The following is a 14,352-nucleotide window of genomic DNA, read 5'->3' on the forward strand; positions in this document are numbered from 1 at the left end:
AAGCACTCGCCAACAAAGGAGCTCACCTTGGAGGAAAGTTTGGCATCATTCACCATCCCAGAGACGATGCTGACACAAATCTGAGTGTGAAGAGCCTCATGCTCTGTGACATGTGACAAATAATTCCATCCAAACACAGGCTGGACCAAAGGCTCACTCGCTCGCCTCCCCCCATCTCTTCCCTCCCTTTCTCCTTTCTTTCCTTTGAATAAACAGCACCAAGGGGCTTAGGATCATGGTTGACTCTAACTAAGGAGAGGGAAGCGCAGTGGGCACGCAGGGCAGCACTGAAGGGAAGATGAGGTGAGGTGGGGGCAGGGGCAGGCTCTGTCTGTGGGGAAGGTAGCTCTGCTGTCCTTAAATAGGCTGGGGCAGCTTCTGAGCGGATTACCCACCCCTGTGCAGCCTCATCACTGCCTGGTAAATCTCAAGACGCTAGCCTGAGCCCCACACCTTCCAGGCCCCAAGCAAGTGGAGAAAGAGGGGAGTGTGAAGCAGAGGGGACACAGGCAGGCAGGTCACGGGTCACAGGTCGGGGGATCATGGGTCACAGGTCGGGGCTCTCCAGAGAGGTGGCTGGAGTGTAGGTTCACCATCCCTGGCTCTCTGGAGGCCTGATCTCGAGAACGAAGCTTTGAGGAAGGACAGGCAGGTGACCCTGAGGTGCTCACCGGTTCAGATGGGACCTGATGCTGGTGGGCAGACGTAGGAGGTCATGGAACAGTAAAGCCCACAACAGGGAGAGGAATCGAGGATTCAATCCCATGTGGCATGGTGGGTTTGGGCCACCTCCTACCATTTTGAGGTTCAGAGAAGACGCAGCGAGGGGAGACGGTGCCCAGAGGTCTCTCGACAAAGACGTACCCAGCACAACTCTACAGCCCCACCTCCTGGTGAGGGGTGTTGGAGTGCCTCCTTCACCCTTTACCTGTTCCAGGAAGGACCTGCGAATGGCTTTGGGACTGTGGTAGCAGCAACAACTCCCGTGGCGTCTTTGCCTACTCTGGATGCCCTCGGGACTTCGAGATCCTAGTCAGCCACATGCTCAAGGCCTCTAGTGAGACCGAGAGGCTGGGGGCCGCTGGGGATTTCCAGTGCACTGGGGCCACCCTGACACTTGGGTGCTTTCACGAACCATTTGGGCATGTACACTTTCAACTTTCAGGCTGACAAAGGGAGAGAAACACACAGCGACTGAACTGAACGAGAGTCAGGCCTCAGCGCCCGATGTCCAAACCTGGATTTAAATCTCAGCCCTGGGTTCAACCCTGGGTCCATCTCTCTAAACTCCTTTTCACACTTAGAATTGTCTTGGGTTTTAAATTAGTGACAAAATGCACACATAGTGCACACGGGGGTTCTTCACACGTGAAGTACCAGGGGAAGGGCGGGTGTAATTAAATACATTATTTCTATTAACTCCATCTATTTTAATAAAATAGATGTGTTCCAGCTATTTTAGCTCCCTAAATGTGTTTAAATGAAAGATGTTACCTTAATATCCTCTCCTCCTTCTCAGCTGATGGTTGATTACTGTGAATAGAACAAAAGGCAAACTGGATGGGCAAGCCTTTGCAGACAGCAGTGTCCAGAGCCAACGCTAGCAGAGGTGTCAGGAGCAGATGAAGGCCTGGGATTAAGTCCACCTCTTTGGTTATTAGTGTGCTTTGGGCCAGGTCTGCAATGGGGTCCTCTGCCAGGCAGGAAATCATAAGAAGATAAACACACAGGGAGGAAGGAGTGCCTAGATGTCTGTTCTCTGTCAGGGCGGTGTCTAAACAGAGTGCCGGTGAGGTCTAGGCCTGTAGATACATGGCTCCAGGCAGGATCTTGGACCACCTTGAGCTGCATGTATCTATGGTTGCTGCACCCTTGATGGGAGTATGGCCTTGTCTCAGACAACTGAGGTTTTTTTGGCCAAACCGACCCGGGAGATGGGGCTTCTGTCCAGACCTGGTGCTTCTCAGATCCCTGGTGGGAAACTCAGGCCTGAAGTTGATCTGCAAGACCCTGCCAGGGTCCACCCAAAGCCCCTTGTCTGCCTCACCTACGGATTTAAGGCATTGCTGCCTAAGCTCTGCTAGGCTTTCAAACCAAACACAGACCGAGAATGCACGCAGTGGGAGTCGGCCACCTCCTCAAGAGCTCCGAAGTACCTGTCACCTCATAATATTTTTATTTTCCACAATGACGAAACTGGAATACGTCTTGGTGCTCCCCCACCTGCAGAGAGCAGGCGTGCACACAAAGGCCTCGGCAGCCGTCAGCTGCAGCGTCAAGGATTTTCCCTGCAAACACCAAAGGCACATCCAGGAAGGTTTTATAGATGCTGCTGGCAGGCTCTGCCTGCCTGGCACTTCCCTCTTTCCTGCCCCTGAGCCGTCATCCTGTCGCCTCCCCAGAAGGGCCTGTGGGCCGTCTGCCACAGAAAACAGCCCACTTCTAAGTGATGCTGCATGTCGGCATCCTGGCTTCCAGAGATGCTGGCTGAACTGCAGCAGAGAGTCCATTTCTCTGGACTGGGGTAGGGGAGAACATATTTTCCACAACATTCAGAAGTGACCATATCCATCAGACTTCTGTGAGGGGGCACAGAGCTGCAGTGGAGACCATGCTGGGCATGTGACGCCCCACAAATCTTTAGGCTCCTCCACAGGTCACGTCCTACAGAGAAAGTGAGCATGGAGAGCACCCATATTCCCACAAGACTTCCTGCCTTGCAAGTTTTTTTTTTTTCTGAGCCCTGGGTCCTCCCAGCTAGTGGGGAGGGGAAGGGGGGCTGAACACTTCTTGTATTTCCAAGGTGTGAGAGGAGCTATAGTATTGTTATCACTGGCTTGAGCCATGCTCAAGCCTCTAGGGGGCGCTATTCATGCATGCTGTGCAGTGCACAAGCTGGGAGGCTGCTCCCAGCAGTTCTCTCTCCAGGAAAGCTGGGTTGCATGTGTCAAAATTCTGAACATGACGAGACAGCCTTTGTCAACAGGTCTCCTGTTGATCACAGAGCCTGCCATGGGCCCCCAGAGTGTTGAGTTGAGTGGAGGCTTAACAGCCTTGCTCCTTCTGTGGACTTTGTTTTACCTACAGCTTCCTGGCTTAGAAAGGGGAGACGCCCACCCCCAGGCTTTCAAATAGGCCTCTATCTACTGAAGATGCTTAGCACAAGGCAGCGTAGGGTGAGCCAGGAAGATGGCGGCAGACTGGGGTGGAGGGACCCTAAAGGCTTTGAGAAGAGAGTTTGGGAAATACACAAAAAGGTGAAGTGGGCAGAACCGCCTCTGTGTTGGGTGCAAAAGCGGAGCTGAAAGCAAGGGCACAGAGAGTGATCAGGCTGGCAGGACGTGGGTGCAATGTGTTAAAGGGCAAATCAACCTGGCAGGTGAGGTCGGGAAGGATGCAGCCGCTGATGGCATGGGGACATGGGAGACAAATGAAGAATCCAAGCTGTGCTTGGAGGGAGCATTTGCCACCCAGACAGCGGGACTTCCGGTTAGAAAGGGCTGGCCGAGCAGGCAAGTGGGAGCACTCACGTGCTAGACCACAAGCCCAGCCAAGCCGGGTTGTTAGAAAATGAGGAGGGGCCGTGCTAACATTCCACACCAAGGGTTCATAAGGCATGGGCCAGCCTTGGGCCCTGGGTAGGGTGTCGGGCTCAGCCCCTCTGTGGAGCCTTGCAGAGACACTGGCAGACATGAAACCCCAGAAGGCTTGAGCTCTGAGTGCCCTGTGAATGTGTCCATGGTAGTGTTCATTAACTCCTGTGACACGGCGACCACGGTGAATGTACAAAAGCGTATCCAATTAGCCAGGCCTCCGTGAGTGTTTGCACTCCTAAATCTTTTTGCATTTCGAAAGGGTTAAAGCTTATTATTAGCATATAATTTACAGCCCTTTCTCCCAGGGAAGGACTAATGCACAGTAAATGCCACATTCATTTTAATAATACATGTTACAGTCTGTGCCCACATCTGCACAAAGGTAAAGGAGACAGATTTTTTTGACATGTCCCACTCTGCCATCTAAACACAGGCTTTTTGTTTCTTAAGTGACGGAAGGTTTAATCAAGAAAGCAGGCAATTCATCAATCGAAACAAGGCAGTGTGCGTGCGCCTGACAGCACACACATGGTTGTGTACAGAGCGAACCTGGCCACCTGTCAGCCACCCCTTTACATCAGGATCTACAAATACGCTGGGTGATCAATTCCCATCCTTCTGTTCAGCTTGTCTTTTCCTTATTATATTTTTCTGTAGACTCGATCCCTCTGCCAGTCAGGGCTGGGGCCAACGGATACACACGAGGTAAGCCACAGCTCGAACTGGTACTAACAAACATCCCCCATCCCCCACCCCTGCCGCCACTCACTTCCCTCTGGACCGGAGCGCTGCTGCCAGACACGCTTTCACTGCATTCTGGAACTTTCCACACATACTGCACTCTGGCTGTGCCAAGTTGCTGCTCCCTGCTGTGACCTTTGCTGCCTACCCAGGCACTCACCCAACACCTTTCTAAGTCGTCCCAGGAATCCCTGAGCACTCAATAGATAACGAAAGCAGAGGTCGGAAATGCAGCATCACTTCAGGCCACGAGAGCATGGCCACCCAAGATAAAGACCACAGGGACGCAGACGAACGCACTCCCAGAAGCGGAGGAGGCTCTTTCCCTTGGTGGCAATCATTGGTGAGCCACTCAGCTCATGGATGAGCTAAAAGGAGACCCACGGATGCCACAAGTGGAACCAAGTGTTACCCAAGACCTTCACCCATGCTGCCCTGTGTCTGAGCCTCATGGAGTCTGCAGAGCTCTACTGAGGCAGCAGGCAGCAGGCATATTTGATTTGCAATGTTCTGTTTGGGTCCTGCTGTGCCACTCCAGTTAGCCAGAGCTCATGGTGACTGATCCTTGCCTGGCCCAGGAATGAGAAAGCACATCCACTTCCCTCCTCACAGAGACAGACAGACAGACAGACAGACAGACAGACAGACAGACAGACAGGCTAGTCACTCCAGATGAAAGGGCCCATGTTTGGGGTGGAGTGTTCTGTTTGTGCAGCTGGTCAGGTTTCAAACAAGCAGCACCCCCACCCAGACACACAGTCTCTTTTCCCCCTTCCCGAGACACGGACTCGGTGCCACAAGACGAAGAGCTACTGGCAGAAATTTTATCCCATTGGATGAAATGTATAAATCACGAGTTTCATAACACTGATAATTAAATGTCCATCTTCCAATTTAAATGAGAACTGGGTTAAAGCTGCACGGAGAAAGGCCGGTCCTCAGAAATCATTAATTATTTTTAATTGCTTCGTGCCTTCGCAGCCCACGTCAGAGTTCCGAGGCTCAGCCATACATCTCTGTTTCACATAAACCTGTCCTCCTTTCTGCCCTGACGAGAGGACAGACCTCACCCAGGTACTTTCAGCCTCCTTGCTATCGAGTGTCTTGGAAGGATCTGGTTTTTAAGAAAGCAGCCATGGAGGCCAGGAAGATGGTCTTTAGCAATCAAAGAGAAGACGGGTGTTTGTGGGGGACCTAACGTTGGGGGGCGGGAGTGGAAGCCGTGGAGCCACCCCACTGAGCCAGGGCAGACCAGGCTGCTGGGCCTCCTGCCTGGGGGGTGGACAGGGAGTTCCCACCTCTGTCAGCGCTGCACTCAGTGTCTCTGTACTGCGGTTCCTCCGCAGGCTGGAGGTGTTTGGGTTTCCTCACTTGCCAGTTTTCATTTGCTTAGTTTTTCTACCTTTAGTGCCAAAAAGGGGGGGGGGAGTTTTCTGGGGTTTAAAAGGCAATTAGAGGGAGGAGAGGGAAGGGAGAAATTGTAATTCTATTTTAATTTCAAAAACTATTTTTTAAAAAAGGCAATTTTGTGAAGCTTATAACAGCAGTCAACAAAGGCCTGGGCGCCTAGCTTCCACTGCTCTGAGGCTCAGTCATGAAGTATCCGCCATGCAGCTGAAGAAGCAGCCTGGGTTAGGAGAGGCATGGAAACCCTCCCTTGGGAGTCCTCTGGTACAGCAGAAGCTGGGGAGGCACATCCAGTGCCCTAAGGTACATTCTCCTCACAAAGGTCTCCAGTGCCGGGGGCCATTTCAACCGAGAATGGGTGACGCCCTTCCCTAGGCCGCAAGGACTGTTCTCATGGAATGCCATTACTGTCACAGCTGTGAACAGACCGAACGCCCATGAATGTAAACATTTATAGTTCTGTCACCCGCACGGTGTCGCCTGATGGACCTGCACTTTAGCATCTGAAGAGACAGGTCTGCTGCAGCAAGGCACGCACACTCACAACCTCTCTGCTCACTCCCGTCCGCTCTCAGGACTGCACACACGGAGCTGTCCTCCACTTGCAGTGTTCTGGGAGAAAAGATTGTTTTCTGGGATCAGGAAAAAGGATGCCTAGCCCCTCCCCAGCAATGTTATCCACCCCAGACCCAGGACCCACTGCCGGGCAGCTGCCAGCTGCACCCAACGGTCCCCAACCCCCACATCATTTTCTCTCACCCAGGTGGCTTTTGCTGGTAGTTTGGGCTCTACCTAAAACTGTCCTTAGACCAGGTGAGGCAGACATGTAAACATCTGAAGGAAGTTATAAGAAAAAGAAAGAGCGAGCCTCTGGGAAGCACAGTGGGCAGGGCCAGGAGAGCAGCCCCTCATCCAGGGTCTGGATGAAGTTCTTACCAGCTGAGCCCCAAAATTCCAACACACTTCTCCAAAATCTAGTTTTCTAAAAGTATAATCAGAAACCCCCCTACAGAGAAAGGACACGTCCTAAACTCTCTGTGAGACTGCAGTGGCTCTGAGTTTTATCCAAGAAACACTCAGTCCAAAACCAATCTTACCGAAAAAGGAGGAGGTGGTTTCCTACCAAGCATTGGGGCTTAGCTCAAGAGCCACCGAACCCTGCACACAGCTGAGGCTGGGATACTGAGCTGAGGTCTGCTTTGACAACCTCCCACCTCATACCTCACTCCCCGCACCAAACCCCTGTGCCCTGGGTATGTCTTACTCTTTCCAGAGGTGCCTTTCTACTTTAACAAACTGTGACCCTGCTTCATGCTAGCTCCTCCTGAAATTTCTTTTCATATGAAAGCCTTACTTGAGTCTAGGTCCCAAGAGAACCTGAGCACTGTGTGCAATGTAGTTCAGCTGGGCATCTGTCCTTGCTAAGGCTGACAGGGCTAACATGCTAGCCTAGAAGACTTTCCATTACTAAGAGATATGGGGTTGAAAAGATGGCTCAATGGTTCAGAGCCCTGGTTATTCTTCCAGAGGACCTGGGTTCAATTCCCAGTAGGGTTCATAGCTATCTGTAACACTAGTTCCAGGGGATCTGGTGCCCTCTTCTAGCTTCTGTGAGTACTAGTCAGGCACAAGCATATACATATAGACAAAACATTCATACACATAAAAAATAACCTTTTAAAAAAGTTTCCTAAAAAATAAGATATGCTAAAAAGTTAGCTGGGGAAAGTCCTCAGGGTCAGTTGTGAAATGTCCAAGCAGATCCATTTGAGGCCAAGAGGAACCCTCAAAGGGGTCCATGTCTTGGAGGGACATACAGGCTGGCAGCCATATGACTGTGTAGCTCACTCAGGAAAGGACAGCATGAGAGGGGACAGTCAGAGAGGCACAGGCCACTGCTTGCCCCGGCAAGAAGAAAATGTCTTAAACAGGTTGGTGTGGGTCTTCCTAGAACTTGTATTTTAAAGTGAGATCTCACTGGACATTCAACTAGCTTTTTCCTTACACGGCAGCGCTGTGTGTACTTTTCCTTCACTTCTTGCGTGCTAAAAAGCCAGGCCGTCGGACAGACGGTTTACAGGATATCCTTGCCCACACACCGTCTCTCCTTGCTTCAAGAGCACTCATTTGAAAAGCAACAGTGCTCACCCTGGTGGATCCCAGCTCTTCTTTTGATAAGTAAGATTGTACATCTGTAAAAATTTTCTAGAAGACAGTCCCAGGAGAGGAAGGATGAGGTCAAATGACTGCTTCATAACTTTTTTGGGGGGAGGGGCGGGGTTCAAGATGGCAGCAAAAGGGATATGAGCATTCCAGGACTCTAGCTCCGAGCCAGAGAGTTTCTCACCCCCTTCCACTAGCAAGGACTGTTTTCTGGATGGGTAGATTGTGGCCATTGTGCCTGATGTGTGCTGAGCACCAAAACCCTCTACACGGCGGTGAAGGTGCAGAGCCCGGCTCGGTGAGGGGAAGTGGTGGCCCTAGACCCTGGAGGCATGCAGGCAGCAGGTCAGGTGACGAGGGACTTGCCTGGTGTTCCTGGGCAGAACAGACGCCAGCTCAGTGCTTCTGCCTGGCAGCATCCTGTATGGTCTCTTCTGTTGCCACAGGAGCTCTGATCTAAGGCGCTGAATGTGGGCTCTGGGGTGGAAGGAGACTGTCTTGGCTCAGGGAAGAGGGATTGGAAAGTCGATGTTCCCATACTGAGTCAATAGGGCTGCTTTTTACATCCTCACGCACACTGTTCTGACATCTCCTTATCTCAGGAAGGGACAGAAATGATCAGATAGCTATGGCCATCGTCAGGAACCACAGAGAGCATGCCAGAGGCTTGCACCAAGAGCTCAGCACTGGAAGAGCGACGTGGTCTGCACTGGTGGCTGGGGGGAGAGGGTCTGGCGAGCTTCAGAACTTCCACTGCTGGGGAGTCAGCACTGGGCTTGGCTGGCTGGGGTGTGTGTCACCTAAAAGATTTTGGATTAAACCTGTAGAAACCCTTTCTTACAACAGACAGATATGTATGCCACTTGCTATCTGTGGGGATGACAGGGTGGACTCTGTGCCCTTGAGTTAGAACAAGACAGAGGTAGGCATACGATTTGGGGGAATGGAAGGGGATGGATGAACTGCTACGGTGAGCCTACAGGCCTTCATGGAGCCCCGAGGGCCTGCAGGGTACTTCTGGTGCCCTGTGAGAGCCAGCTCCTAGCAGAGTGACTGGTGCCTCAGCTGCTGAGGAGACCTGTGCGGTCTGTGGCCTGGGCTGGAGCCTCAACTACCTCTGAAGATGAAGACTCCACCGACTGTCATGGAGGTAAATGGGACAGGAAGTTTCTGACCCACTTCCCCTGTGTCCCGAGGCTGTTACCGTGCTATCGCTAAACCAGCAGCCGGACGAGCCCAGTCAACACTTCATCAACGCTGCACTGAGGAAGCAGCGGTCCAGAGCAGACGGCGGCGATAACATTCCTACCAGACCAAAGCATGCGCCCTGCGGGCTGTTTGTTGAGGCAGCATCAACAGCTGGGAAAGCCATCGGAGGACACAGGGACGGTGGGTGCTGCCCAGTGCCAAAGCTGTAAGATGAGTTAGCTGCAGACAAGAAGATGTGCGAGGGCACTGTCCTTGCACGGGTCTGAGGGGAGTGGACCTGGCTTTCGCAGTCCTCCTAGGCACCTCTCTGACACGGAGCATCTGGGAAATAGTCAGCATTTCTACAAAACAGGCCATTCTTCCACACTTGTTAAGCTCCCGATGACTCTCCTGAAATAGTCGTGGTACGGAAGCAGTGCTCCCCAGAGACGCTTTTCTTAGACATACACGACCCGCCTCTCCTCCCCCACACCCTGGCTCCTGGAACACAGCCAGAGCTGGGACTCGGGGCTCCCCCTTCCCAGCAGGAGTGTCGCCCAGAAATGGAACAATCTGCCTTGCTTTCACTTCCAAACCTATTAGGGATGGTCATAACAAGAGGAACGAACACTGACAGGAATTATACTACCGTCAGAGTCCCCCCATTTAGTAACCCGAAGTTGCAGGTTTTAGAAAAGAGAGAGATGACCTTTCCAATAACTGATTCATTATGGGACATGAATGGATGTCATGTTCTCGTGTTCGAGATGCCACTCAGCGTTAAGGATGTGTGCTGGTAAGTGGCGCCGATTTACCGTGTTCCCCTGACAGACAAACACCCCTGTCTGGGGCCCCCGTGATGGGGGTGTTTGTGGGCTTCCTGGGCTCTTAGCTCGTCACCTGCATGGCCTCACACTTCATGAATCTTTGTTCTGCAGTGAGGCCGCCCCATTTCTCCTCCCTGGCGAAGTTCCTGCCACAGTAACACTATCCACTTCCAGGCTGAGTGCAGAAACCACAGACACGGACTTGGGGTGTGTGAGGGGGAGCAGGCTGTGTCCCTGCTGCTGGACACATACTCCCTGTGAGAAACTGAGGCGAGGAGAGGAGAACACGGCAGGCAGGGCCTGCCTGCCCTGGCAGGTGAAGGATGTCCCCCCAACCTGAGATACCAACACACGATACCTCATTAACTTCCAAACACGCCATTGGCCTTTCTCTAAGTTCCAACACAAAGGAAAGGGAAGGCCAGGTTCTGCAGGGACGAGGCAGCATGGTTGGGGACTGAGAGGTAGCCACAGGCACAGTTCTGCACTGGGCTGTGACAGTGGCCCACATACCTGATATGGCATACAGGTTGGAGAGCTGGTACTCATAGTCTGTGCTGGTGTTGTTTCTGCCTCGGAAGGTAGCTGGGAGTGTCAGGGAGATGTGCCTGAGAGAGACGGGGAGAAAGGTGGTTATAAGGAGTGTGCCGTGGCCCCTAGACTCAGAAAGCACATGATGTCCTCCATTAACTGAACAGTATTCTGGAGCAGCCAGACCTCCATCTTCTCCCACAGCCTTGGCCTTCTCAAGAAACCAGTAGCCATTTTCTTCCATCCTGCAGGGTATTTCACAGAGACTGGCAATCTAACCCTGAGCTCAGTGTGGGACACATCAGTATGATCAAAACACCCTGGCTGGGAAGAATGGTTTCCACATCCACCACAAGTTGTGAAGGATTTCACTCTCAGGGAGGAGACCAGTGGCCTCTGACAGTGAGCATGGCACCTTGCTTTGAGTCACTGTGTCCTGTGCCCCGGTGCAGAGCACACAGTATGTGCTCATGGAAAGCACCTCCCATAGGCCCACAAAGCCGGCTGTGAGCCTGTCGCCAGAACGTGGAAGTGAGCTTGAGCCGAGAGCAAGTACCCCACTCAGCGAGCTCATGGCTGCCTTCAGACAACACTGTGAGGAGAACCTTGGCGGTGGGGAGAGTCAGGCCCAGCGGGTCTGGGGAATGGGGGAGCACTGCTAGCTTCCTGGGGCTGCCTTGATGGCTCGGTTGCCTATGTGTGGGCTACATCCAGCTGTGACGGCAAAGCTCCTGTGGGCCAATCGTCCTTCAAGGCCTCACCCAATGGCCTGAGTGTTCTCTCTCAGGGCTGAGACGTGCTCAACAGCGGGTCAGATGTCAACTTAACAGCAGGGGCACATGCCAACTTTGTTCCCTATTTGCTACGACAGTTTCTGTCACGGACCAATCACTGGATACTTGTTGACCCATTCAAGTCTTGGACATTATCCTCTTGGTCCTTCTGTGGCATCAAAAGTGATGCTGGCCCAGCATTGGTTCTCTGCATTGCGTTTCCCAAAAGGATGGGTGGGCCCCAGGCCTCCCTGACACGGAGGGAAGGAGGTGGGTGAGGGAAGAAAGGAGTGGCCGCAGCATCTAAGAACTCACATGGGCGAGAAATGGTTTCCGTATCTATACATGGGGTGACATGAGGGGCGTGGGAATAAGAGGGCCCAGAGAGAGGCCTGACTAAGTCCTTAAGGGAGGAGCCACTCAGCAGGCAAGTGTCAAACTGAAATCGTTTCTACATTTTTGGCACCCACTCTTCTCTCAGGAAGGAGACATGGGGCTGAGGACACAGATCTCCAGGGCTCAGGTGAGAGCTGAGTGGAGCAAACTTCAGTTGCAGTTGCCAGGGTGGCCAGCCCCATACCCAGTGCCTAGTCCTCCCCACAGAAGATGGATGGCTCAGAGAGAAGGAAACTGGCCTCCTAACAAACACCACTGAGAGCAGAAATGAGAGACAGCGCAGATCCCCAAATCCTCTGGAGGCAATGATAACTTTATTCAAAGCTATGCTGCCTCAGAACTTGGACCCAGGATAGAAAGAGGTCACTCATGCTGGGTGGCAATGTCCTGGCCATATTTCTGAAGCCAGTGATGCCAAACTCAAGATCCCTGCCACAACCTCTCACAGCAATCCCAACAGGCGGCAGTGCACTGTACACAGATGGACAGCTAGTGGCACCTTCTGTGGGTCAAGGGCATTGCCCTCCACAGTTCACTGGATATGGGATCCAGGCTCAATGCTAGCTAGCACCTGGGAGCTGGGGGGGGGGGCCTCTGAAGAGACATGTCATCTGTCAGGAGACACAGGTCATGACGCAAACAAAGCAAGTATCACAGAACCAGGTGAACCCTTTAAGTTGGTGTGAGGTCTAATCTTGTCAACTTGATGGGATTTAGAGTCTCCATGGAAACCAGTCTCTGGGCATGTCAGGAAGGGAGTTTTCAGATCAGGTTGAGGTGGGAAGCCCTACCCTAACTCTGTGCACAGCAACAGCCCAGGCAGTGGGTCCCCGCCTGAACAATCAGGAGAAAACAAGATCAGCACCGGTGCCATCTTTCTGTGCTTTCTGACTGTGGACACAATGTGACCAGCTGCCTCAGCCCTGTCCCTGTGCCTTCCCCGCCCTGTTAGACTGTTTCCCCAAAATGTGAGCCCGAATAAACCTTGTCTTCCTTAACTTGCAGGAGCCAACGCAAACCCACTGGGGACTTTCCTTTGCCTTAAACTGAACCCTGCCCTGGCTGTGATGCCTTGCCAGTTTAGCCCACCCCATCCCCCCATTCGCCAATTCCAGCTCCAGCTTTTTGTGTTTATCCCTGTGGCTTTCAGACCTGCTCCAGGCCTTTGCACTTGCTCTGTCTGGAAGAAATACTCTTCTGCAGAGGCTGGCTTCTCCCGGCCAGGCCGCCTCACCAACAGTGGCTTTGACCACCCTAGAAGAGATGCCTCGTCCCAAGAATTCTTCTGTAACAATGCCGCCCACCTTGCTCCCTGCACAGCCCTCCCTCCGTGGGGCAGAGTTTGATCTGCATCATTTTTTTTTCTCCTCTCCACACCCCCAGTGCTGAGAACAAAGCCCTGTAAAGTTGTCTAGGACTTGCTGAATGAATAAATTTGACTTTGACTTGTAATTAGGGATAATTTTGGGAATCTTCCAGCAAGGCGTCCCATTTGCCTCCTTCTCATCCTCAGGGCTGGGCTGGTTGATGGTTTGGAAAATGTAGCTCCCTCTGACTCAAGGATAGCTTCATCCTCGTGGCATGGCGTATAAAGCCAAGGTTGTTGAATGCTGGAGGGACAGCTCAGTTGCAGTACAAGCTCACGCTGGAATAGTTCAAGGCCTTTGTACTGATCTTAGGAGCTTGCCAGACACAGCCGCAGGCCCGTCCCTGAGAGCGTGAGGACAAAGATCTGGTTTCCACATTTGAAACTGGAACCTGCCAGCCCCCAGGCACTCACCAAACCCAGATGAGGTCAGGACGCTGTGCCTCATCGATGGGAGGGACAGAACGTTACAGGGGCTGCTAAGATCGCTGGTTCTTCTCAGCTGGGTCAGAGGCCCGACAGCTTCTACCATTACCACGATATTCCAGGGGGTAACCATGTCTGGTGCCCATTGTGTAACCGAAACGGGATCACGGGAGTGAGCTGCAAGGGACCACTTCATGGGCAGACACAGTGACTGTGGAGACATCCTCTAATGACCAGGAAGCCAGAGGGCAGGCTGCCCTCTCTTGGGAGTCTTGGGGGTCATGGTCATCAGTCACCAACAATCGCTACTTGACTCAGATAACAATTTCCCCAATATCTGGTTGATGGGAAGGCACCAGGGCAGCCTCAAAGCCCTGCAGAGCCTTTGGCCAGCTTTTCTCCCTCAGGACCTGTCAGGATCTGCCCTGGGGAGACAGGACAGACCTGCAAGCTGGGGCTGGTTGCTGCTCCTGGAGCCATGACATCAGTGCAGGGGTTGGCAGTTCTGTAACAGACGAGCATCAGGCCGCTGCCAACAACAGCTGCAGCTAAATAGATGCTAAGGGAAATTTCATTCTTGCCCCAAGTCAATATGAGGCGCCTTATTCAATTAACATGGCCACTAAGCCTCAGACAGCCCTGTACAAAAGCCCTTCAGTTACACATGACATTTTATTACGTGACAGTAGTTGCCAGCACAATTTATTTCCTTTCATTCTGCCTTTTCCTTGCTAATTTAAATCTGTATTTTCTGGTGTTGGTTCCAGGTCCGTGTGAATGTTTTAAATGCAACCGTCAATCTTTTGGACCCTGTAGTCACATGGAAGGGAGATGGGTCTGCTGGGTTGCAGCACACCCGGCTGTCTCTTCAAACTGTGGAGGACAGCAGCAATGGGGCCGCGGCTAGCCTGCAGTTGGAGACGGCTGTTGGTTTTGTG

General features: G+C 52.5%; 1 protein-coding gene across 3 annotated transcripts in view; it reads right to left on the bottom strand.

Moving 5' to 3' along the window:
* The window catches only part of Mvb12b (multivesicular body subunit 12B), a 159,726-nt gene that overhangs the window by 64,429 nt on the left and 80,945 nt on the right, over positions 1-14,352 (bottom strand). For all 3 annotated transcript variants that reach the window (XM_087652993.1, XM_087652994.1, NM_001271232.1), the window contains 1 exon segment: positions 10,436-10,530. In XM_087652993.1, coding sequence (XP_087509119.1) covers positions 10,436-10,530 — 95 coding nt within the window.

Source organism: Rattus norvegicus, chromosome 3, assembly GCF_021556685.1.
Source record: "Rattus norvegicus strain SHRSP/BbbUtx chromosome 3, alternate assembly SHRSP_T2T, whole genome shotgun sequence".
Classification (NCBI taxonomy): domain Eukaryota; kingdom Metazoa; phylum Chordata; class Mammalia; order Rodentia; family Muridae; genus Rattus; species Rattus norvegicus.